The sequence below is a fragment of the Bactrocera neohumeralis genome, unplaced genomic scaffold (genome assembly GCF_024586455.1).
Source record: "Bactrocera neohumeralis isolate Rockhampton unplaced genomic scaffold, APGP_CSIRO_Bneo_wtdbg2-racon-allhic-juicebox.fasta_v2 cluster11, whole genome shotgun sequence".
NCBI classification, from domain to species: Eukaryota; Metazoa; Arthropoda; class Insecta; order Diptera; family Tephritidae; genus Bactrocera; species Bactrocera neohumeralis.
Window position 1 is genome coordinate 20,007,323 of NW_026089624.1, and position 23,760 is coordinate 20,031,082.

The 23,760-nt window shown below is 43.1% G+C and overlaps 2 protein-coding genes across 11 annotated transcripts in view; both read right to left on the reverse strand.

The window, feature by feature from the left end:
- Window positions 1-1,507: 1,507 nt before the first annotated feature.
- On the reverse strand, window positions 1,508-10,591 carry LOC126766151 (uncharacterized). The gene is made up of 2 exons (XM_050484023.1): window positions 6,858-10,591; window positions 1,508-6,810 (listed from the first exon to the last, which is right to left on the reverse strand). The coding sequence occupies exon 2, from the start codon at window positions 3,782-3,784 to the stop codon at window positions 2,792-2,794; it is 993 nt and encodes a 330-aa protein (XP_050339980.1). The 5' UTR covers window positions 3,785-6,810; window positions 6,858-10,591; the 3' UTR covers window positions 1,508-2,791.
- A 96-nt stretch (window positions 10,592-10,687) lies between these two features.
- The window catches only part of LOC126766162 (transcriptional activator protein Pur-alpha), a 90,381-nt gene continuing 77,308 nt past the window's right edge, over window positions 10,688-23,760 (reverse strand). For all 10 annotated transcript variants that reach the window (XM_050484037.1, XM_050484042.1, XM_050484043.1 and 7 more), the window contains 3 exons: window positions 16,559-16,680; window positions 12,205-12,310; window positions 10,688-12,114 (listed from right to left, as the gene is read on the reverse strand). In XM_050484037.1, coding sequence (XP_050339994.1) covers window positions 11,953-12,114; window positions 12,205-12,310; window positions 16,559-16,680 — 390 coding nt within the window. In that variant the 3' untranslated portion in view covers window positions 10,688-11,952. The remainder of the gene's footprint in view (window positions 12,115-12,204; window positions 12,311-16,558; window positions 16,681-23,760) is intronic.

Below are 23,760 nucleotides of genomic sequence, written 5' to 3' on the forward strand. Positions count from 1 at the left end.
TGAATGCCTTTAACAAGAAAATATTGGTATCATAAAGTTCTGTTTGTTTTTGTCCACTATTTTGTAAGTAAATTGAATATGCAACGATGTTGTTGTTTTTAAAAACTTATGTTGTTAGTGTTAAAAAAAACCCGAAAGCGCCAAGTGACAACGCTTCGCTACATATCGGGCTAAATTTAGCTGCTGCTGTCAAGGGATCTTTACCGCGTAATTTAAGTGAGTTAAATATTCAATAATCAACCGTTATGCATATCCCTACTGAAGTGATAAATTACGAATGTTAAAGTATTCTTAAAAAATTTCTTTGTATGTATTATCTCGACGTATTTAAAAAGCTAAGGCCACGATTCCGATTACTTTGGCGGTCGGGAACTGAAAATTAATTTCGGTATAAATGGGATATATTCTGATAGGGGAGCTTATCCAGAGAAATAATATGTAAAAATAATGTAACTCACACTTATATTTTTACAATATTCAATATATATTTAAAATTTAAAAAATATTTTCTTTTCGTACATTCAAACCTACATTTTCATCATTAAAATAAGCTCACATTTCACATACATTTTGTTTTTTCTTATAAGCTTAATTTTTTAATTTAAAAATCACTTACCACACTCATAGCTGAGAAGGTTGGAGTGATTATAATTATGAGGGAAACAAACTTTGCCACATCTTAAAAAGCAAATATGAAGGATTTTTCAACGACAGCGTTTTCTTTGTTTGTACTTTCGCGTGATTATTTTTTCTTTATTAACTATAAAAAAAATCTTCTTATTATTTTCAAGCTATAATTGAGTAAATGAAGTAATCCTTACTGCGTTGGCGAGCCAATACCCAGGGTGATTGTAGTTACTACAATCACCCTGGGTATTGGCTCGCGTAGTACTCCTTTCTGCGTTGGCAGAAAAACTTACAAAAAGTGTAAAATGTGAATTTGTTTAAATGTTTAAAGTTTATTTTAAGTGAAAAATGTGCGTTAAGTGTGAAATGTAGTGAAATAGCTTGTTTAAATGATCGAATTTTTGGAATTTTTGAAATTTAGAGTCGAGTGTAAACTAAGCGTTTGCTACCGCAAACTTGTTTTTTTAATCTGGAGGACTTCCTCTTTCCAACGGTACCTTCAGATCGCGCTGCTAAAGAAATCAGAAATTTGCCCAGCAAAGCAATTTATCTTTTAACATCCTTTCTTTCTTCACTTGAATAATAGACTTTTCTTACATTTATTTATACTAATTCCTTGCTTTGTTAACTTTTTTGTAATCACTTTTAAACTTCAATATAACAAATGTTTTAAAACACTAACATATTTCAAATGACCCATATGTGAACGTTACTTCTTTTTTGGCAAATTTTTTAGAATTTATTTGCAAGTTAAAGTTTAAATAAAATTTGCGGAGAAATCTAACCAAAATATGTACATACATACTTGCCATAAAATGTCTCCGTACATGAATCAAAATAATGTTATCATGAAGATAAATTTAATAAGAAAAAGTTTCCGTATAGCTCCTAAAAGGGGATTCCCCTTTTAACGTAGCGGCTTTTTCGTCTTCAAAGCCGTTGCATTTTATTGTGAGTTAAATTTTAATGTGAATACGTTATTTTGTTTACATTTTGAAGTTCTGGGGAAAAATAATTTACGCCCGAAAAGAAGGAGATTAACTATGATGAAAGAAAAATTATCTTAAAACTAAAACGGAAGAAAAATCGTTCCACGAAATATAGTAGGTAAAATTTTAGGAAAAACTCATTCTTCTGTGCAGCTCTTCTTCTTCTTAATTGGCGTAGACACCGCTTACGCGATTATAGCCGAGTTGACAACAGCGCGTCAGTCGTTTCTTCTTTTCGCTACATGGCGCCAATCGGATATTCCAAGTGTAGCCAGGTCCTTCTCCACTTGGTCCTTCCAACGTAGGGGAGGTCTTCCTCTTCCTCTGCTTCCCCCGGCGGGTACTGCGTCGAATACTTTCAGATCTGGAGTGTTTTCATCCATTTGGACAACATGACCTAGCCAGCGTAGCCGCTGTCTTTTAATTCCCTGAACCGTATATCTCATACAGCTCATCGTTCCATCGAATGCGATATTCGCCATACCAACACGCAAAGGACCAAAAATCTTTCGCAGAACCTTTCTCTCGAAAACTCGCAACGTCGACTCAGCAGTTGTTGTCATCGTCCAAGCCTCTACACCATATAGCAGGACGGGAATTATGTGTGATTTATAGAGTTTGGTTTTTGTTCGTCGAGAGAGGACTTTGCTTCTCAATTGCCTACTCAGTCCGAAGTAGCACCTGTTGGCAAAAGCAATCCTGCGTTCGATTTCTAGGCTGACATTGTTGGTGGTGTTTACGCTGGTTCCAAGATAGACGAAATTATCTACGACTTCAAAGTTATGGCTGTCAACAGTGACGTGAGAGCCAAGTCGCGAGTGCGACGAGTGTTTGTTTGATGACAGGAGATATTTCGTCTTGCCCTCGTTCACTGCCAGACCCATCTGCTTTGCTTCCTTGTCCAGTCTGGAGAAAGCAGAACTAACGGCGCGGGTGTTAAGGCTGATGATATCAATATCATCGTATAGAAGATGGTGCCTTCTCTATTTAGTTCTGCAGCTCGAATTATTTTCTCCAGAAGCAGGTTGAAGAAGTCGCACGATAGGGAGTCGCCTTGTCTGAAACCTCGTTTGGTATCGAACGGCTCGGAAAAGTGCTTCCTGATTCTGACGGAGCTTTTGGTGTTGCTCAACGTCAGTTTACACAGCCGTATTAGTTTTTCGGGGATACCAAATTCAGACATCGCGGCATAAAGGCAGCTCCTTTTCGTGCTGTCGAAAGCAGCTTTGAAATCGACGAAAAGGTGGTGTGTGTCGATTCTCGACACGGGTCTGTTCCAAGATTTGGCGGATGGTGAATATCTGGTCGGTTGTTGATTTGCCAGGTCTAAAGCTACACTGATAAGGTCCAATCAGTTTGTTGACGGTGGGCTTTAATCTTTCACACAATACGCTCGATAGAACCTTATATGCGATGTTGAGGAGGCTTATCCCACGGTAGTTGGCGCAGATTGTGGGGTCTCCCTTTTTGTGGATTGGGCATAGCACACTTAAATTCCAATCGTTGGGCATGCTTTCGTCCGACCATATTTTGCAAAGAAGCTGATGCTTGCTCCTTATCAGTTCTTCGCCGCCGTGTTTGAATAGCTTGGCCGGCAATCCATCGGCCCCCGCCGCTTTGTTGTTCTTCAGACGGGTAATTGCTATTCGAACTTCTTCTTGGTCAGGCAATGGAACGTCTGCTCCATCGTCATCGATTGGTAAATCGGGTTCGCCTTCTTCTGACGTTGTACCTTCACTGTCATTCAGCAGGCTGGAGAAGTGTTCCCTCCATAATTTAAGTATGCTCTGTGCATCAGTGACTAGATCACCTTTGAGGGTTCTACAGGAATACGCTCCGGTCTTGAAACCTTCCGTAAGCCGCCGCATTTTTTCGTAGAATTTTCGAGCATTACCCCTGTCGGCCAGCTTATCAAGCTCTTCGTACTCACGCATTTCAGCCTCTTTCTTCTTCTGTCTACAAATGCGTCTCGCTTCCCTCTTCAACTCTCGGTATCTATCCCATCCCGCACGTGTAGTGGTCGATCGTAACGTTGCGAGGTAGGCAGCCTGTTTTCTCTCCGCTACGACACGGCACTCCTCGTCGTACCAGCAGTTCTTTTGCACTTTCCGAAAACCAATGGTTTCGGTTGCAGCTGTACGTAAGGAGTTTGAAATGCCGTCCCACATTTCCCTTATACCGAGTTGTTGACGAGTGCTCTCAGAGAGCAGGAGTGCAAGCCGAGTAGAAAATCGTTCGGCTGTCTGTTGTGATTGCAGCTTCTCGACGTCGAACCTTCCTTGTGTTTGGTGGCGCGCGTTTTTTGCTGCGCAGAGGCGGGTGCGAATCTTAGCTGCAACAAGATAGTGGTCCGTGTCGATGTTAGGACCTCGGAGCGCACGCACATCTAAAACACTGGAGACGTGTCTTCCGTCTATCACAACATGATCGATCCGGAGACAGCACGGTAGCTTGATGAATCTTCTTATGCTGGAATCTAGTACAGATAACCATATTTCGGGCCCCGGTGAAGTCAATCAGCCTCAACCCATTTGGGGATGTTTCGTCGTAGAGGCTGAATTTACCGACCGTAGTGCCAAAGATACCTTCTTTGTCCTCCCTCGCGTTAAAGTCGCCAAGCACGATTTTGACATCGTGGCGGGGGCAGCCTTCATAAGTGCGCTCCAAGCACTCATAAAAGGCATCTTTGGTCACATTGTCCTTCTCTTCCGTCGGGGCGTGGGCGCAAATCAGCGTTCTTCAACATAACCTCGCTTTGATGCGGATTGTGGCTAGACGTTCATTCACCGGAGTGAATGATAATACTCGGCGACGGAGTCTCTCTCCCACCACGAATCCCACACCAAACTTGCTCTCCTTTATATGGCCGCTGTAGTAAATGCCACAAGGACCTACTCGTTTCTGTCATTGTCCCGTCCATCGAATTTCTTGGACGGCGGTGATGTCAGCCTTTATTTTCACGAGGACATCAACCAGCTGGGCAGCGGCACCTTCCCAATTAAGGGACCGGACATTCCAGGTGCATGCCCTCAAATCGTAGTTCTTATTTCGTTTGCCATGGTCGTCAGCAAAACGGTGGTCTCTCGTCCGAGGCTGTCGTTTAGTTTTCGTGGGTACTGTTTTTTACGTGGCGGGTCCCAAACCCAGCGCACAACCCTATGTAGGGAATGTTTTGCCTTCTCACTTTAGCTCGCCTTCAAACGGATGTTCTTAGGCTACCCAGAGGATACTTGGTCAAAAACCGGAAGTCGTGAGCTGCTTGAGCCATATGTAAAAGAATCATTTCTGGCCACTCCCAAGTGAATGGCGATCAGAGAACTTACCTCACTTGCGTGAACTTTTACACATGACTCCATCCTCCAGCAGCACGTCGTACAAAATTTCTAAAAAACTTTTTCCATTTCGGTAAAACCTCGTTCTGGCCGACCTTGCAAGTTAACCAACTTGAAAAACCTGAAATATTGCGCTCAGTAAGAGAAAATCCTAAGGTAATAAATAATTTAAAAATCAAAAAATCGCTTAATAAGGATATTTATAGGGATATTGTAAAGAAAACATTGAAGAATAATTAAAGAAGCCATACATTTCAGACGTAGATAGAAGAAAAGGTATAGATTTTGCAAATAAGTCTCCAGAATTTCGAAGAAAAGTTTCCATTCTCAGATGAAAGCAAATATTCTATATTATATCAAAGGAAGAAAGCTTGTGTGGCGTTAGAGCGGTACAGCCCCCGAAAAAGAAAACCTTTTCCCGACTGTGAAACATGGAGGAGCTGGTGTAATAGTCTAGAGATGTATGGCGGCTGAAAAAGTTGAAAGCTTGTTTTTATTGAGTCAACAATAGATCAATATTCTTATTTAAATATTTTGAAAACAAATATGAAGGTAAGTGTTGAACAGTTGGAGCTTGGTAACGATTTTTGGTTTCAACATGACAGTAATCCGAAGCATTTAGCAAATTTGGTTGCTCTACAATACTAAGCATCAGTTCGTACGCTACCCCAATCCTCAGATCTTAATCCTATAGAGCATTTGTGGGATTTGCTCGAGGGTAGGATTCACCTGCACAGGAAATGATCAAAAACGTTATCATGGAGAAATTAGGTAAAATCAGTAAATAGGACACATCTAAGTTGATCCATACCAAGCCACTACGAATTGCAGAAGTCCTTAAGGGAAGAGGTTGTCCTATCAGCAAAATCAAAATATATTTTTAAAAATAAAAAATTTCTTACATCAAGCTAATTATGTTATGTACGGAGACTTTTTCTCTTCTTTTTGGCTGAATTATTTTCGTTTAGCGGAAAAGCAGCGCCTTTGAGCACCCAGACACAAACCACGAAGTGGGCAAATCACGCCGCAGAAGCCCCCAGTTTTAAAATGCTGAAGGGCAACAGCACGAAGGCAGCCGGAGACCAACCGCACCAAATCCCCCCGAGGAGAGGAGAAACGACACAGATATGAGGATGCTCTAAACGGCATCCAAATGGTGATGGCGGAGACGTTAGAATCGGAAGACCTCACCGTGCTTCAGGAGCTCCTCATTGAAGAGGTATTGAGAAGTACTGCATACGCAGCGTCCTTCCATTTGGGTCGATTTCAGTGGAGGTATGTTGCAGGTGGACTGCAAGGACGATATCGCTTCCAAGCTGGATGGCTGTCCTCTGCGCAAGAAGAGGGGATCATGTACAGCATGACGATGTATCTCCCCATGTAGGCCGCACGAGTTTACTCTTGGTCTAATTAAATCAGAATTTAGGCCTCAGTCCTTCGGCCTGGCGAGTAGTCAGCAGCAAGGTCGAGGATACCGGATGGAGACTGAAACTATGTATCGACGAGGAGTCGGATAAGTACGTCCGGGAGCAAGCTTCCGCCTGAACTATAGGTTCAGCTCGGTGGTCTTGAGGCCTTATAAGTCTACAACGGCCACCGGGAGCAGAGGAACCGAGAAGATGCTCGTAGATGAGGTTGCCACTCCACCCAGCGACATCACGGCAGAACATGAAGAGCGCTCCTCTTTGAACCGATCTTGTAGTAGCCGTCAACGTGGATGTTGTACAGGTGAAACTACACCCCCTGTCATAGCGAGCAGGCTCTCTTTGGAACTTAACTGTACATTACAAGGAGATTACGTGTGCTAAGCAGGCAGGCTTTAGGAGATTCTGTGAAAATTTCACCTCCTTCAAGTCAGGGCACTTGAGAAAAGGAATGTGGCAGCACCGATGCGCAGATGGATAGATACTGCGAACCAGAATAGCTGAAACCACAGTAGGAGATACAAGGATTCGTCTTGGTACAACAAGAAGGGGCTGCCTAAAGAGGGGAGTGCTATCCCCCATGCTATGGAGTCTTGTCGTGGATGACCTTCTAGCATTGCTGACAATGGAATCCGCTGCCAATGTTACTTGGGGACAGAGAGATGGAGATGACCAACATGGTCAAATATTTTAGTCTCAAGCTGGATTCCCCTTTGGGGTGGAATCAGTATGTTGACCTGACCTTGGTCAAGGCGACAAAAGCACTAATGGTGTGCAATCGGCTGGCTGGAAAATCCTGGGGCTGCAAACCAAGGATTGGTAGGTGGTTGTACACCATGATATGGTTCATGACGTTGTGATGGAGCACTTGAACATGCGCAAGGTGTGCGCGAAGATGGTCCCAAAAGTGTGCACTGACGACCAGAAATTGTGGCCAGTGGAAGTGTGTCAAGAAAATTATAACATGTGTAAATTTTACCCCCAATTTTTAAATAACGTAATCACAGGTGACGAGTCATGGATCTTTGAGTATGATCCCGAGCATTTTAAGATGACAGAGGGGATCCAAGTTGCATGCACCTCGGCTCTCAAGGCTATTCCATAGCATGCCTTCATTGACGCTCTCAATGCTTGGAAATCGCGCTGGCAGCACTGCATCGACGAAGAAGGAGCCTATTCTGATAGTTTTGATTTGTAACGATTGGTTCAATTTTTTTAAATCGACTCAATCCTATTACTTTTCAGACAACCCCGCTCCACGTTGCTAACAGCATATCACTCGAAGATGAGAATGTTACTTCCTAGTGAAAACCGTTTGACACTATGTAACTTTAACGGGTACGATCTTTAGCACTTATAACTGTCAGATGATCGTAGGAGCATGGAGCTGGCGAATAAGATACGGCGATTCGATATTCTTCAATGAATGACGAAGCCCTCATCCGAATTATGGGCACCTGCAATAGTTCGCCTGATATTACCGTAGCTAGTGGTGGTAAATAGCATATCCTGGCGACTTCTGCTAACTCTCAGACCATCTGCCCATAATTATTTGGATCGAGAGACCTCCTGACTTTATTCACTGAGAGCACTTTCACCGCACTATCCATTCCTACGGACGGAGCCGTTGGCGAAAGTAACTTCCAAAGAGGGATCACAGCTGGAAAAATCGCGGAACTTCACCCAATTTACTTTCTATTCTAGCTATTGAGCGCGACACCTCACACCATGCTGATCCCCGAACAATGGATATCAGTTGGATATTCGGCAAATGGTAGACCAACCTAAGCGGGCAAAATGAATAGAGAGTTGGAAGTCTTGTAATGTATCCACTGCTGTGAGTACGTTTTTGACTACTGTCAAGGCCTTGTTAAATCCGAAGAGACATGGTGATCGGGTTGAAATTTCATTCGATGGCCAGGCCTCCTCGAACCAGAAGAAGCAGGCGAGCTATTTTAGCCGACAGTTAACACTGCACCCTTAGACAGACAAAACGAAAAGATATATTACCCGACGTCTGCGCGCAACTTACGTTCACCGATAAGGAGGTTCGGAATGTCAACAACAAAGCCAAGTATCTAACCTCGACGCGAGTAATCTACTTAACCATGGTCCTCAACCTGTCGCTACCTTCTATTCAAATACACAATGGGTGGAAAATCGTTAAGTTGTCACACTACCCAAACCTAGAAACCTCGCCAACCAAGGGGTGTCTTATCGTCCCATAGACCACCAACATGGCTTTCACAGCACCATCACCGCACTAAACGACATAAACGTCCAGATAATTCACGGCTTAAATCAAAAGCCACCACCTCTTAACAAAACCAATCACACAACCCTGGACCATGAACTATCTGAACTAAATTAAGGAAAATTGAACAGAAAGTTTTGAAGGGTGATGTCCTCTTCCCACTACTGTTTAATCACTACATTTCGAAACTCTCAATACCACCAGAAGTTTTTATAACGTTAGATTATCGTACGATCAGTTTGCCCACCAGTGATCTGGAGTATTGAAGAGATTACTCTGTGCGATCTTCAGTTCAAAATAGTAGAACATGAAGTACGCAAACGCAAAAAAATTTTAATTTAAAACAATTTCTTTTTTTACTTCTTAATTTTATACTTGGGTACTTTTTACAATTCTGTATTTTGGATTAAAATTTTTATTTTTAATTTGTTAAACTCGTACCTGGGATAAATTTTTTTTCTATACGCTTTGAGTTAAAATTTTTATAATCGAGTTTTTTGTTTAAAAATATGTAGCTCAAATATTAATTCAATTACTTTTAAATGCATTTTTAGCATTCCTGGTAATAAAAATTTAAAATGCATCATTGGGCTCACTTAAATGAAATTGGTTGTTCTATGGAACACTTCTCCAGCCTGGCAGTGAAAGTGTAACACCAGGAGATGGTGAACCCGATTCCCTAGTCGATGACAATTCATTGCCCGACCATGAAGAAGTTCGGATAGCAATTACCCATTTGAAGAACAAAGCGATGGGGGCCGAATGACTGCCGGCCGCCTACTCAAGTACGGTGGCGAAGAACTGATAAGGAGCATGCATCAGCTTCTTTGTAAAATATGGTCGGACGAAAGCATGCCCAACGATTGGAATTTAAGTGTGCTCTGCCCAATCCACAAAAAAGGAAACCCCACAATCTGCGCAACTGCCGTGGGATAAGCCTCCTCAACATCGCGTATAAGGTTCTATCGAGCGTATTGTGTGAAAGATTAAAGTCCGCCGTCAACAAACTGATTGGACCTTATTAGTGTGGCTTTAGAACTGAAAAATCAACAACCGACCAAATGTTCACCATGCGCCAACTTTTAGAAAATACCCGTGAAAGGAAGAACCTCTCCGAGTCGTTCGATACAAAACAAGGTTTCAGACAAGGCGACTCCCTATCGTGTGACTTCTTCAATCCACTGCTGGAAAAAATAATTGGAGCTGCAGAACTTAATTGAGAATCTTTGCAATCTTTTATATAAGTGGACAGCTGCTGGCATATGCTGTTGATATTGATATCATTGGCCTTAACAACCGCGCCGTTACTTCTGCTTTCTCCAGAATGAACAAGGCAGCACAGAAAATGGGTCTGGTAGTAAACGAGGTCAAGACGAAATATCTCCTGTCATCAAACAAACAGTCGTCGGACTCGCGACTGGGCACCTACGTCACTGTAAACAGATATAATTTCGAAGTCGTAAATAATTCCGTCTATCTTGGAACCAACACCAACAACAACGTCAGCCCCGAAATCCAACGCAGAATATCTCTTGCCAACAGGAGCTACTTCGGATTGAGTAGCCAATTGAGAAGTAAAGTCTTCTCCCGACAAACAAATATCGAACTCTATAAGTCACTCAGTATTCTCGTGATGCTATATGGTACAGAGGCATGGACGATGACAACATCTGATGAGTCGACGTTACAAGTTTTCGAGAGAAAATTCGACTTCGATTCGATGAGCTGTATGACATAGTTCAGCGAATTAAAAGACAGCGCATACGCTTGGAAAGATCAGGTGAAGAAGGACCTGCCTGCATTTGTTATTTCGAATTGGCGCCAAATTGCGAAAAGAAGAAACGACTGGCGCGCTGTTGTTAACTCGTCTATAAGCGTGTAGCGGATTCTACGCCAGTAAAGAAGAAGAAGAAAGAAGAAGTTGTTCTAGGTTGGGAAAATAAAAATAGTAATATATTTACTCTATTTCTGCACTAGTTTTAAGGGCATTACGCGCATTTTGCTGTATACTCTGCTGTATGCTAATGGCAACGTGCCCGTAACTATTAGTTTAACTTTAAATAAGAGTGTAATTTTAAATTTTTATTGGAAATAGCATGGAAATGCTTTTATTTTACGGTTTAACAAAATCTTCTATTTCCTTTCTTTTGCTCTGAAATATCTCTTTTTGACATTTATTATTGACCTTAACATTTACTTGTTACACATTAAATTCCATTTTATTATTAGTTTAGCATTAAATTATTTCCACTAATTGTTTAGTCAATTAGTTATTTAACATCTTTATCTATTTTATATTTGCATATAATACAATATTATTAATGGTGCAGCATTCACAGATTTTCTGGCTCTATAATATTTTTTTCTCTCAATTCTTAAGTTGAAATCAACAATATTACTTAAAACAATTTAAACATATTTTTTTACACATTTAGAATTTAATTCCGTTTTGTTTTTCATTACATTTCAACAGTTAGGTTTTCAAAAAGCTAGAGGTAACATAAAATATAAATTATATATTTTTGATACAATGTTATCACTATATTTTAAAACTATCGTTTCATAATTTTTTAATATATGTTCTCTTTTTGTCTCTTTCACAACATATTTTTTTTATTATCATTAAGCATTTCAGTTTTAACTTCATTGTTACCAAAAATAGTTTTTCTAATTCTTATGGATTTGTATCGGAGCTTGTTTTAAGTATATTATAATAGTATAATAATATTTTTTTAATCTATTACGTTATTCTTCTTAAGATGTGTATGTAATATGAAAATTAATGATTATGAGGAAAATTAGATAGTAAATCTGCTGCGCTCAGTAGACTTTAGGTACTATTTGGAACCACATGCAGTTTCCTTATCCTATATATGTATATTCCTGCATAAAAATGTTTACATGTTGCAAATAAATTTTTCTCGATAGTAAAAACCAAACCTTAAAATTATATGATAGCTAAATAACAATATGAAGAATCGTTGATTAACTTGATTTTATATTTAATTTTTAGCGGTATCCGAAAAAACCATTAATCTTAATTCATAGATGCCAGTATGTAAAGAAGCATCTACGTAACAACGTCCTTCATTTATATTATCAATTGATCTAACATTTATAGTAGTAACTAGTTTTCTCTTTTTCAGTTTTTTTTAATTACAACATGAAATAAGATTTATTTTATTAAGTATGCATTCTAATAAAATATAACTTCAACATTTCCTTGGTTTTGTCGAATTAGAATTTCCATTTGTAATTGTAATTATTTAATTTTATTTTATAATGTATAACCTCCGAAATTGTATTTTAATTACATTGCGTAAATTTTATTTTAGACTGTTAGCAGGAGTTTGAATATTATTATCGGCAGTGATAGACGATGTGTCGGACGATTTCTTCATTTTGTCGCAATAGTCGTTAAAAATGTCACGAAAGCGTAGCCAACATTTTTCTGGCACAGTTATAGCAGTGCGAAAATTACTTTTCACCTTAAATGAAATTCAAACATGAAATTTTAATTGTACTGCCGTACCACGGAAAACTATTTTAATTTTTTCATTGATAGAAAATACTTTTACCTCACTAATGCGCATATAAACCCCACGATTATTTTGTCCAATATCAAAGTAAAAATTTTTATTGTCCACCTTCATGTGGCGTTCTTCGGGCAGATCACCTTTAAATCTGTTCAAATGTATTTAAATATATATAAATATGCAGAATATTGCTAAAATTATTAAATTATTAGATATATTACCATATAAAGTGGGAAGTCTATAAAACGAAAAACTCGAAATAACGTAGACAATACTAATATTTTCTTCATTTACATTATTATTCCTATAATAAAATACTTTATATAGCGTCACATTTACTCTTTATAACGAAATAATGAGAATAATTCGATTTGCAAATTCATATGACGGAAGCCTGACGTTGAGCCATTACTGAGTATTGACGAAGCATTGAATGTCGCCAACATTGCATCATTGCCAGTAAAGAATACATATTATTACATAAAATATTATATAAATGGCATGCAACTTTCAAGTGTAACCAAAAGTGCAAGTTTATTTCAAAAATTCTTTTTACGGGCGAATATTGAAGCCACTGTCTGTGGTGTGTCGTCCTATTTAATATGTCTATTTCATTGCATTGGAGGATGGGGTAATGTGTAGAAGTTCACGCAAGTGAGGAAAGTTCTCTGATCGCCATTCACTTGGGAGTGGTCAGAAACGATTCTTTTACATATGGCTCAAGCAGCTCACGGCTTCCGGTCTTTGACCAAGTATCCTCTGGGTAGTCTAAGAACATCCGTTTGAAGGCGAGCTAAAGTGAGAAGGCGAAACATCCCCGACATAGAGTTGTGCGCTGGGTTTGGGACCAGCCACGTAAAAAAACACCCCCAATGAAAAGAAATAACAAGCCTCGGATGAGTGACCCCCCTTTTGATGACGACCATGGCAAACGAAACATGGACAACGGATTGGGGGCGTGCACCTGGAATGTCCGGTCCCTTAATTGGGAAGGTGCCGCTGCCCAGCTGGTTGATGTCCTCGTGAAAATAAAGGCTGACATCACCGCCGTCCAAGAAATTCGATGGACGGGACAATGACAGAAACGAGTAGGTCCTTGTAGCATTTACTACAGTGGCCATTTAAAGGAGCGCAAGTTTGGTGTGGGATTCGTGGTGGGAGAGAGACTCCGTCGCCGAGTACTATCATTCACTCCGGTGAATGAACGTCTAGCCACAATTCGCATCAAAGCGATGTTCTTCAACATATCGCTGATTTGCGCCCACGCCCCGACGGTAGAAAAGGACGATGTGACCAAGGATGCCTTTTATGAGTGCTTGGAGCGCACTTATGAAGGCTGCCCCCGCCACGATGTCAAAATCGTGCTTGGCGACTTTAACGCCAGGGAGGACAAAGAAGGTATCTTTGGCACTACGGTCGGTAAATTCAGCCTCCACGACGAAACATCCCTAAATGGGTTGAGGCTGATTGACTTCGCCGGGGCCCGAAATATGGTTATCTGTAGTACTAGATTCCAGCATAAGAAGATTCATCAGCTACCTGGCTGTCTCCGGATCGAAAAACTACCAACCAGATCGATCATGTTGTGATAGACGGAAGACACGTCTCCAGTGTTTTAGATGTGCGTGCACTCCGAGGTCCTAACATCGACTCGGACCACTATCTTGTTGCAGCTAAGATTCGCACCGCTGTGCAGCAAAAAACGCACGTCACCAAACACAAGGAAGGTTCGACGTCGAGAAGCTGCAATCACAACAGACAGCCGAACGATTTTCTACTCGGCTTGCACTCCTGCTCTCTGAGAGCACTCGTCAACAACTCGGTATAAGGGAACTGTGGGACGGCATTTCGAACTCCTTACGTACAGCTGCAACCGAAACCATTGGTTTTCGGAAAGTGCAAAAGAACAGCTGGTACGGCGAGGAGTGCCGTGTCGCAGCGGAGAGAAAACAGGCTGCCTACCTCGCAACGGTACGGTCGACCACTACACGTGCGGGATGGGATAGATACCGAGAGTTGAAGAGGGAAGGACAGACAGATAAAGAAGAGGCCGAAATGCGTGAGTACGAAGAGCTTGATAAGCTGGCCGACAGGGGTAATGCTCGAAAATTCTACGAAAAAATTCGGCGGCTTCCAGAAAGTTTCAAGACCGGAGCATACTCTTGTAGAACCCTCATAGGTGATCTAGTCACTGATGCCCAGAGCATACTTAAATTATGGAGGGAACACTTCTCCAGCCTGTTGAATGGCAGTGAACGCACAACACCAGGAGAAGGAGAACCCGATTCCCCAATCGAAGACCATGAAGAAGTTCGAATAGCAATTGCCCGCCTGAAGAACAACAAAGCGGCAGGGGCCGACGGATTGCCGGCCGAGCTATTCAAACACGGCGGCGAAGAACTGATAAGGTGCATGCATCAGCTTCTTTGTAAAATATGGTCGGACGAAAGCATGCCCAACGATTGGAATTTAAGTGTGCTATGCCCAATCCACAAAAAGGGAGACCCCACAATCTGCGCCAACTACCGTGGGATAAGCCTCCTCAACATCGCATATAAGGTTCTATCGAGCGTATTGTGTGAAAGATTAAAGCCCACCGTCAACAAACTGATTGGACCTTATCAGTGTGGCTTTAGACCTGGCAAATCAACAACCGACCAGATATTCATCATGCGCCAAATCTTGGAAAAGACCCGTGAAAGGAGAATCGACACACACCACCCCTTCGTCGATTTCAAAGCTGCTTTCGACAGCACGAAAAGGCGCTGCCTTTATGCCGCGATGTCTGAATTTGGTATCCCCGCAAAACTAATACGGCTGTGTAAACTGACGTTGAGTAACACCAAAAGCTCCGTCTGGATCGAGAAGGACTTCTCTGAGCCGTTCGATACCAAACGAGGTTTCAGACAAGGCGATTCCCTATCGTGCGACTTTTTCAACCTGCTTTTGGAGAAAATAGTTCGAGCCGCAGAACTAAATAGAGAAGGTACCATCTTCTATAAGAGTGTACAGCTGCTGGCGTATGCCGATGATATTGATATCATCGGCCTCAACACCCGCGCCGTTAGTTCTGCTTTCTCCAGGCTGGACAAGGAAGCAAAGCAGATGGGTCTGGCAGTGAACGAGGGCAAGACGAAATATCTCCTGTCATCAAACAAACAGTCGTCGCGTTCGCGACTTGGCTCTCACGTCACTGTTGACAGTCATAACTTTGAAGTCGTAGATAATTTCGTCTATCTTGGAACCAGCGTAAACACCACCAACAATGTCAGCCTAGAAATCCAACGCAGGATTGCTCTTGCCAACAGGTGCTACTTCGGACTGAGTAGGCAATTGAAAAGTAAAGTCCTCTCTCGACGAACAAAAGCTAAACTCTATAAGTCGTTCATAATTCCCGTCCTGCTATATGGTGCAGAGGCTTGGGCGATGACAGCAACCGATAAGTCGACGTTACGAGTTTTCGAGAGAAAAATTCTGCGAAAGATTTATGGTCCTTTGCGCATTGGCCACGGCGAATATCGCATTCGATGGAACGATGAGCTGTACGAGATATACGACGACACTGACATATTTCAGCGAATTAAAAGACAGCGGCTACGCTGGCTAGATCATGTTGTCCGAATGGACGAAAACACTCTAGCTCTGAAAGTATTCGACGCAGTACCGCCGGAGGAAGCAGAGGAAGAGGAAGACCTCCACTCCGTTGGAAGGACCAGGTGGAGAAGGTCCTGGCTACGCTTGGAATATCCAATGCGCGCCACGTAGCGAAAAGAAGCGGTGTCTACGCCAATTAAGAAGAAGAAGATTTCATTGCCACATGTTGCTACAGAGTATAAAAGGTTTTGTTAATTAAAGGTTGGTGATACAACAAAACTAATTAAGATAAGCTGCCACTTGAGTAAAAATTGAGATAAGGCAATAAAACTTGGTAAACGTGCTCCTTGGTAAAAAGCGGAGGACGAGTTTTTAGATAGGAGTTATCGGGCAACTGTGCCATAACTAACCACTGTAGTTAGACAAAGTGGCACCGGCGAACTAAATATTTTGAGATACTGGGCGTGGTCTCACCCTATAAAAGGTTGAATATACATAGCTTCTAAACCACCCAAGCTACAACAACCAACGTCGCTTAAACGACGCCGACATACTAAATATATGTATGTCTTGCGTGCAATGAGTCCCCGTAGGACTCTAATCATCTAACATCCCTTTCCCTACAGTGCGACCCCGTCGAAACAGCCAACCGGTAGATGACAACCAACCCGAAGCGGTACCGGATACCATTACAATAACTACAAATAAAATAAAAAGCAAAACATACGATGATTTATATATGTTTCATTTCCACCACAAACTAAAACAAATAGTAAACAACATCACTAAAGGAATTACATACCCGCCGTCATTGGTACCAAACTCTTCAAGTAAATCTGTGAGCGCATCGCGAAATTCGATCATTCCTTGAGCTGGTATAGCTATTTGTGACCTTGGACCACCTCTTGTTATAGTCTGCGATACCTGAAATACAAATAATGATTATGAAAACAATTTTAATTTTTGATTTAGCTAAAAAAAAATAGGTAATCATTCCGAAAATAGGGAAACGCAGCGCTATTGAAAATTGACAATTTGTATACAAATTTAAGCAATTTTCCATACGATTGGTTATATTTATACGCTGGTACCTCTCAGTTGAGAGGTTATTGGAAATATAATGGCACCTATTATCGATCTACGTAATAACTACAACAGTACAGCAACTGTGTTGCATATTTGCTGATATTATGCTGATGTGCAGACAAGAATTTTCTGTTACCAATTTTTTGCAGAAATTACGCCTAAAAAGTGACGGTGTTACCAAAAATTCGCGCAGAACGTGATACTTGGACAAATTTGCAATACTGTTGTCGCTATAACAACAAAATTTGCTCACGACATATCACTTTAGCACCCCTGATACTGTAAAAATAGATGGCCCCGTCTACTCCCCACGCTACTGTTACAAACTTCTAAAAACTATTAAAACTGAAAGGGAATTACTAAATATGACAAAGACATAAAATTTTGCATTCGAGATGGCATGAGCGAGCTTTATGGGAGTGGGTGTAAAAATTGGACGATTGGCACTGCCCACTTTTCCTATATCACAGTGCGAAAATGGGCGAAATCGGACTACAACCACGCCTACTTCCCATATAGCAAAATTTTAATTCAATGAATATATAAAACATTGCAGGAATAATTCCTTTACAGTATACACCAAAAATTTTGTAAGTTCAACCAAAAATGTTCAAGCCCCTACGTACCGAATATGTAGACCCCAGAATCTATAGTTGCCTTTTGACCGAAAACATCGGTTAATCTATGGGATATACAATTGAACTTCAGAGAGAATCTTTTCCTGATAATTGTATCTCTGTGTATCAAAAATGAGTTGAATAGGGTCCATACTTCTCTAAGCCCCCATTTACCTAGTATAACGATTTTTGCACTTCCGGGTGTCTTTAAAACCCTTTATATCAGTCAATACAAGATTGTGAGTTATATCAATGAAAATGAGAGAGCGTATTTTACTCATAACAGTGCATATATAGTATATGTATGTATATATAAAATTGCTTTAACTTCGATCATTATTAGATGACATCACAAGGTATTTTTTAGGCTTTGAATCTTGCATGTTGCAAGATTATAAAATGTTCGATTGAACCCTTCCTTTCTTGTTTTTTTGAAATTTCTGTCAAGTCAGATTGAAAAGTTATGTGATGTGTTTTTCCTTTTATAAAATAAAATAAATTACTCCCAAAATAAAATTATTAAAATTGTAAGTTTTGTGCGCTTTTGACTATTCCTAACCACATAATGAAATAATGTGCAGCACTCCGTTTCGTTGCTGACGGTAATTCATAATGAACGCTTAAAAATCTTTATTGTACTCAAAAAGTGCATTTAGCAATAACAGAATGTAACGTCTTCTTATGTTTGCCAAATTTTCAACAATCTCTGGATTTTACTTTCCGTGCCCCAAATTTTTGCTTCATCGTTCACGGAGTTTTCGTCACAAGTTCAACTAGTTTTTTACTTTGTTGTTTTGTTGTAACATTCTTCAATGTTATCGATACTGGAGCTGGGTCGATGTACATAGTCATGTCGGTCTGTCTGTCTATATGCTACTCATTTGTCGGAACCATCGATATCGGTCCACTATAGCATCCAGCTTCCATACAAACTGAAAGATTAATACATGCCCTGATATGAACTTATTTATTGACGAGATCAAAATTAAGATGTTTTTACACTATTAGAAATCAGTTAATATTTTTTATTCACTCACGAAATCTTCCAGCACATTTGGTATGTATGGTATTTACGATGGTGTTCCGACGAAGCGAACCGATGCAATTACGATAGTGTTTCCAGTAGTAGTTTTGTTTTGTGAACATGAGAAAAGGCGCATGGCAGCGGATTCTGTTTCTTAAGGGAATTTGTGGAGTGATTTCAAAAAGTTTTCTTCAACAACCCTAAAAAAAGTATTTAATAACATTTGGGGAATGTCGGTTTTGATGAGCTACGTGCCTAGAAAACGGCTACCACGGAATATAATGCCCATTTAAGGTGCGAAAAAATGCTGAGGCAGCAGGTATATCTATTAAAATCAGGAAATATTGAGTAGGTGAACTTGCTGACTCCGAAACCTCTGTGAGGCCACTCCGCAGCAGTGTATAACGCGCTTTAAGCGTAAACCTATGGTATACACTCTAGGTACATACTTTTAGACGGGAAGGTCTTGACCACAGATTCACAAAATGCAAAATCTGCTTTTGTGTATGCTGAATTATTGATCAAATTTTACTTTAAATTCCAAAACCAAAACACAAAAAAAATATAAAAAAATTTTGCTCAGCGACGATATGGAACGCTACAGAGACATGCAATACCGCAGAACTATTTACTATACGCAGATAAGCCCGAGACGATTGACGTCTTGGAAGAGAATATATGTATGTACGTCGCAGTTTCTGCAAAACCCTAATCTTTATAATACATTTCATTTTTGGTGATAATATTAAAAATATCTAAACAAAAACGTCATTCATATCCAGCTGAAGTTTGCTGAGAAGGATGGAGTCATGTGTAGAAGTTCACGCAAGTAAGGAAAGTTCTCTGATCGCCATTCACAAAGAAGGTATCTTTGGCGCAACAGTCGGTAAATTCTGCATCCACGAGGATGCGAATGGTAGGCACCTTGGTGTGGTGCAGGGGCTTAGTCGCAAGGAATACTCGGCACCCCCCAACCGGTGTGAGTGATGGGACTGGCAGTGCCCAGGCAGGATGGCGGATGCTGCATGCGTGCGGCAACCAAGCGCTACCACCTCCTAATCCAGGGTGTTATGCGACTCCCGTGCAGATTGGATGATTTGCAGCCAGGAGGTAAATTCGGCTGTATTCGAACGCAGCCTCCCCAACACCGGGCCGAATTGGGGAGTAACTGTGGCCATACCGCGTCAAGGGGCTCTGGCGTGGCGGACCCCTAGTTCCCCAAAAGATAAGCAGACCCGACAGCTCACCTCGTTGAGCCAAGTGTCGTAAGGAAAAGATGGACAATACTAAATACTAAGAACAAAAAACCAACAACTACAACATCTCCAAACGAAGCGACCAAGCAACGACAAAGGACAACGGCCATGGAACATAACAGGAGAAGGTGATCGGCGCACCTGGAGGCGGGGAGGGTCAAGGAACTAAGCGAAAGTTTAGCTTCCTTGATGCTCTCTCGCCAGAAGAGCGGGCGCTGTTCGAGGAGCATGCAGGGAGGATCGACGACATGCCTTCTTGCAGCGGCGTCCGGCAGACGAAAGCAACTGTGGCCGTGGATACAGCTCAAAGCACCACCAGGACCCCCTGCAGTAGGCTTAGCTGCTCAGACTCAGGGGAGCCACATCGGGCAGAGACCGATGGTGCGAGCAAGAGAAGAAGGCGAAGGAGGGGAGGGCAGCGCCCTCTCCCGGCAGATGGCAAACCCGGCGGGTGCGATGACCCTCGAAGTAAGGGCATGAGCGGTGCCAGCCTCAAGACCCACGAGGTGGCGGAAGCCCTGGCTAAGGGAAGGAACAAAGGGAGCAGTGCTTCCCCTACGAAGGAGCGTGGTAGGACCACGCCTGATCGTGCGCAAGACAGCCGGGCAAGGGACCGTGGCCAGATCAGTGCAACGAAGATCGCAATGCGAGCTGACGGAAGAGCAGCCACCTATGCGCAGGCAGCGAAGCGGAGCAGCGGGCATATTACGTCGCAGGAGCCGCCCAGCTCCAAAAGGATGAGAGGCGGCAGTACGAGAGTAGCCGGAAGCCAACCATCAGCACCGGCTCTTCCCCGGGTGGAGGAAGGGCGGCGCAGCTCCGCGGAGGAGGCGCTGGTGTCGGAGCAGCTTACCGTGCTCCAGGACCTCCTCATGGAAGAGGTATTCAGAGGGAATGAATACGCGGCGTCCTTCCTTGGGGTGGATTCCAAAGGTGGCATGTTGCAGGTGGACTGCATGGACGAGACATCCGCCAACTGGCTGCGGGAGTTTGCCGCAATGCTGGAAGTCTGGACGGGTCCCGTCCTCTGTGCAAAAAGGGCGGAGGACATACCGGTCATGCCTAGCATGACGATGTTCCTCCCCCGGTGCGGAGACAAGCCTTACGAGTTTGCTCTAGGTCTGGTTAAGAACCAGAACCGTGGCCTCAGCATATTGGCCTGGCGTGTAGTCAGCAGCGAAGTCGAAAAAAAGGAGACCTGAAAGCATGGAGATTGTACCTGTACATTGACGACGACTCGTACAGGTACGTCCGAGCAACGCGCTTCCGCCTGTTTTACAGGTTCAGCATGGTGATCATGAGGCCACACAAACCCGCGACCACCGGGAGCAAGGAAGTGGGTAAGGCTGCCACTCAGCCAAGCGGGGGCAATGTCAAACAGGATACGACTGTGGCGGGCTCGGAGGTGGAGAGGATGCAGGTGGATGAGGTTGCGGAACAACCCAGCGTAAGCAGGGCTGAGCAGGCTACGCCTGCCGCGAACTCTGACGTCCCAGTTGTCCAGGGAGCAGAGCTCCCCTCCACCCAGGAACTTCTCGAGGGATTAGGAGACCAGTGGCCATCGACAAGGAAGTCGCCCAAGTGAACCTACTTCCCAGGGGAGGCATCCATAGCACCCCCAGAAGTGGTGGAAAGGCTGGTGGTGTGCTGCAAGAGGTACAGGCTGCCCCTTATTATCGGCTGCGCCGCGAACGCCCACCACGTGGAATGGGGCAGTACGGACTGCAACTCGAGGGGTGAGCCTCTAATAGAATATGTACTAGGCAATAACTTAGCAATAGAAAATGTGGGGTGTGAACCCACCTTCAGAACGATAACCAGGAGGAGAGCAAAACGTACAGGGGTCTGGGAAAAATATAGGAGCAACCTCACTCTATATAATAGATCTGCTTAACAGGCTAGCTTTAGGAGATTCTGTGAAAATGTCACCTCCACACCAGAAGCGGCTCGGCTGCACAAGGCGCTGGCCAGAGGTAAGACTGACACAGTGCTAGCAATTAAAAGAAGCGACGGGACATTTACGAACAGCGCGGAAGACAGAGCTACAGAGCTTCTGCGTGCTCACTTCCCGAAGACTATTCCGGAAGATCAGTGTCTACCCGTAAGTGAACACAGGCCATCCCGCTCTGATTGGGTAATCACGAAATAATTATTCACCACGGACTCGATCAAGTGGGCTTTGGCCTCGTTTGAGAAATTCTAGTCTCCAAGAGCGGACGGCATCTTCCCAGCGCTTTTACAACGGGGTGAGCAGATTCTGCTGCCACACCTGGTTCGGCTGCTGAGGGAGAGCCTCGCAATGGCGTACATCCCTGAGTCATGGAGGACGGCTGAGGTGATCTTCATACCCAAAGTAGGAAGGAAGGACTATTCTCTGGCTAAATCATTTAGGCCAATTAGCCTATCTTCTTTCCTACTGAAAACTATGGAAAATGCTTTTGACTACACATCTCACAAGAGTGTAGCCAGGGTACTGGAGAGAAGGAGAGTGGCAGCACCTGTGCGTAGATGGATAGAGGCCGTACTGCGAACCAGAATTGCTGAGACTACAGTAGTAGGTACAAGGATTCGTCCTGCCACAACAAGAGGCTGCCCACAGGGAGGTGTGCTATCACCACTGCTATGGAGCCTTGTTCGTAGACGACCTGTTAGCACTGCTAACTGACAATGGGATGCGCTGCCAAGGTTATGCGGACGACATTGTAATTATTGCCAGAGGACACTCTCTGCGACCTGGTTCAACGAGGTCTAAGCCTGATAAAGGGATGGTGTAGAGGATTTGAATTAAATATCAACCCCTCAAAGATGACCGTAGTACCGTTTACGAGACGCAGGTCCCTATTCGGTCTCAGGAATCTCACACTTGGGGGTAGAGAGGTCGAGATGACTAGCAAGGCCAAATATCTTAATCTCACGCTGAATTTAATTTTGCGGTGGAAGCAGCATGTGAACCAGACTTTGGTCAAAGCAAAACAGCCTTAATGGTGTGCAATCGGCTGGCGGGAAAATCCTGGGGCTGTAAGCCTAGGAACGTTAGGTGGTTGTACACCATGATTGTGCGCCCGATAATCACGTACGGGGCGGTGTCCTGGGCCTCAATAGTGTCGCAGGCTTCGGTAGTATTATCGAAGCTGCAGCGGCTAGCCTGTGTCTGCATGACTGGCGCAATGCGAACTTGCCCAACGGCAGCTCTGGAGGCCCTACTTGAACTTGCACCGCTTCATTTGGTTATCGGTCAAGTAGCCAAGAGCACACTTCTGCAAATAACGGCAGAGGGGTTTGGCAAAGGCAAGGTAATCTCGTCCCAGAGGATGGAAAAGATAAGTGGCAATATACCATTCGCCCTCCTCCAGATGGACAGCACTACAAAAACAATTAACTTCACAAAGAAGTTTAAGGTTAACCTCGGCAGCAAGGATGAGTGGAACGACTCCAACCTTGAGTTGCTTCTGAGGAATAGTACGTTAAGGTGGTACACCGACGGCTCGAAAACGTCGGAGGCAATTGGGGCAGTGATCGCGGGTCCACGCACCAAGCTCTCCATAACGATGGGTAGCTTTCCGAGCATTTTTCAGGCAGAAGTCTTTGCCATTAGTCGGTGTATAGAGATAAACCTCCATTGCAACTATCGTAATGAGCGAATAACCATACTTAGCGATAGTCAAGCGGCACTAAAAGCGATCTCCTCTTACGAGACCAAGTCGTTACTAGTGCAAGAGTGTAGAGAACGGTTGAACAGCCTAGCTGAACGGAACCAGGTACACCAAATCTGGGTGCCTGGTCATAGAGGTATAGTCGGCAACGAACTGGCTGAAGAGCTCACCCGCTCCGCAGCCTCCACCAATATGGTAGGGCCCGAACCATTCACCGGGGTAGGTCCCCATACCTCAAAGGAGCTGCTCCGCAAGGAAGAAGGAGTGGGCAGGAAAGGCATTGGCAACGAGAGCATGGTATGCGACATGCCGAGTTGCTGAATGGGGGGTACAAACAGAACAGGTTTAAATCGATAAGCAACCTCCCA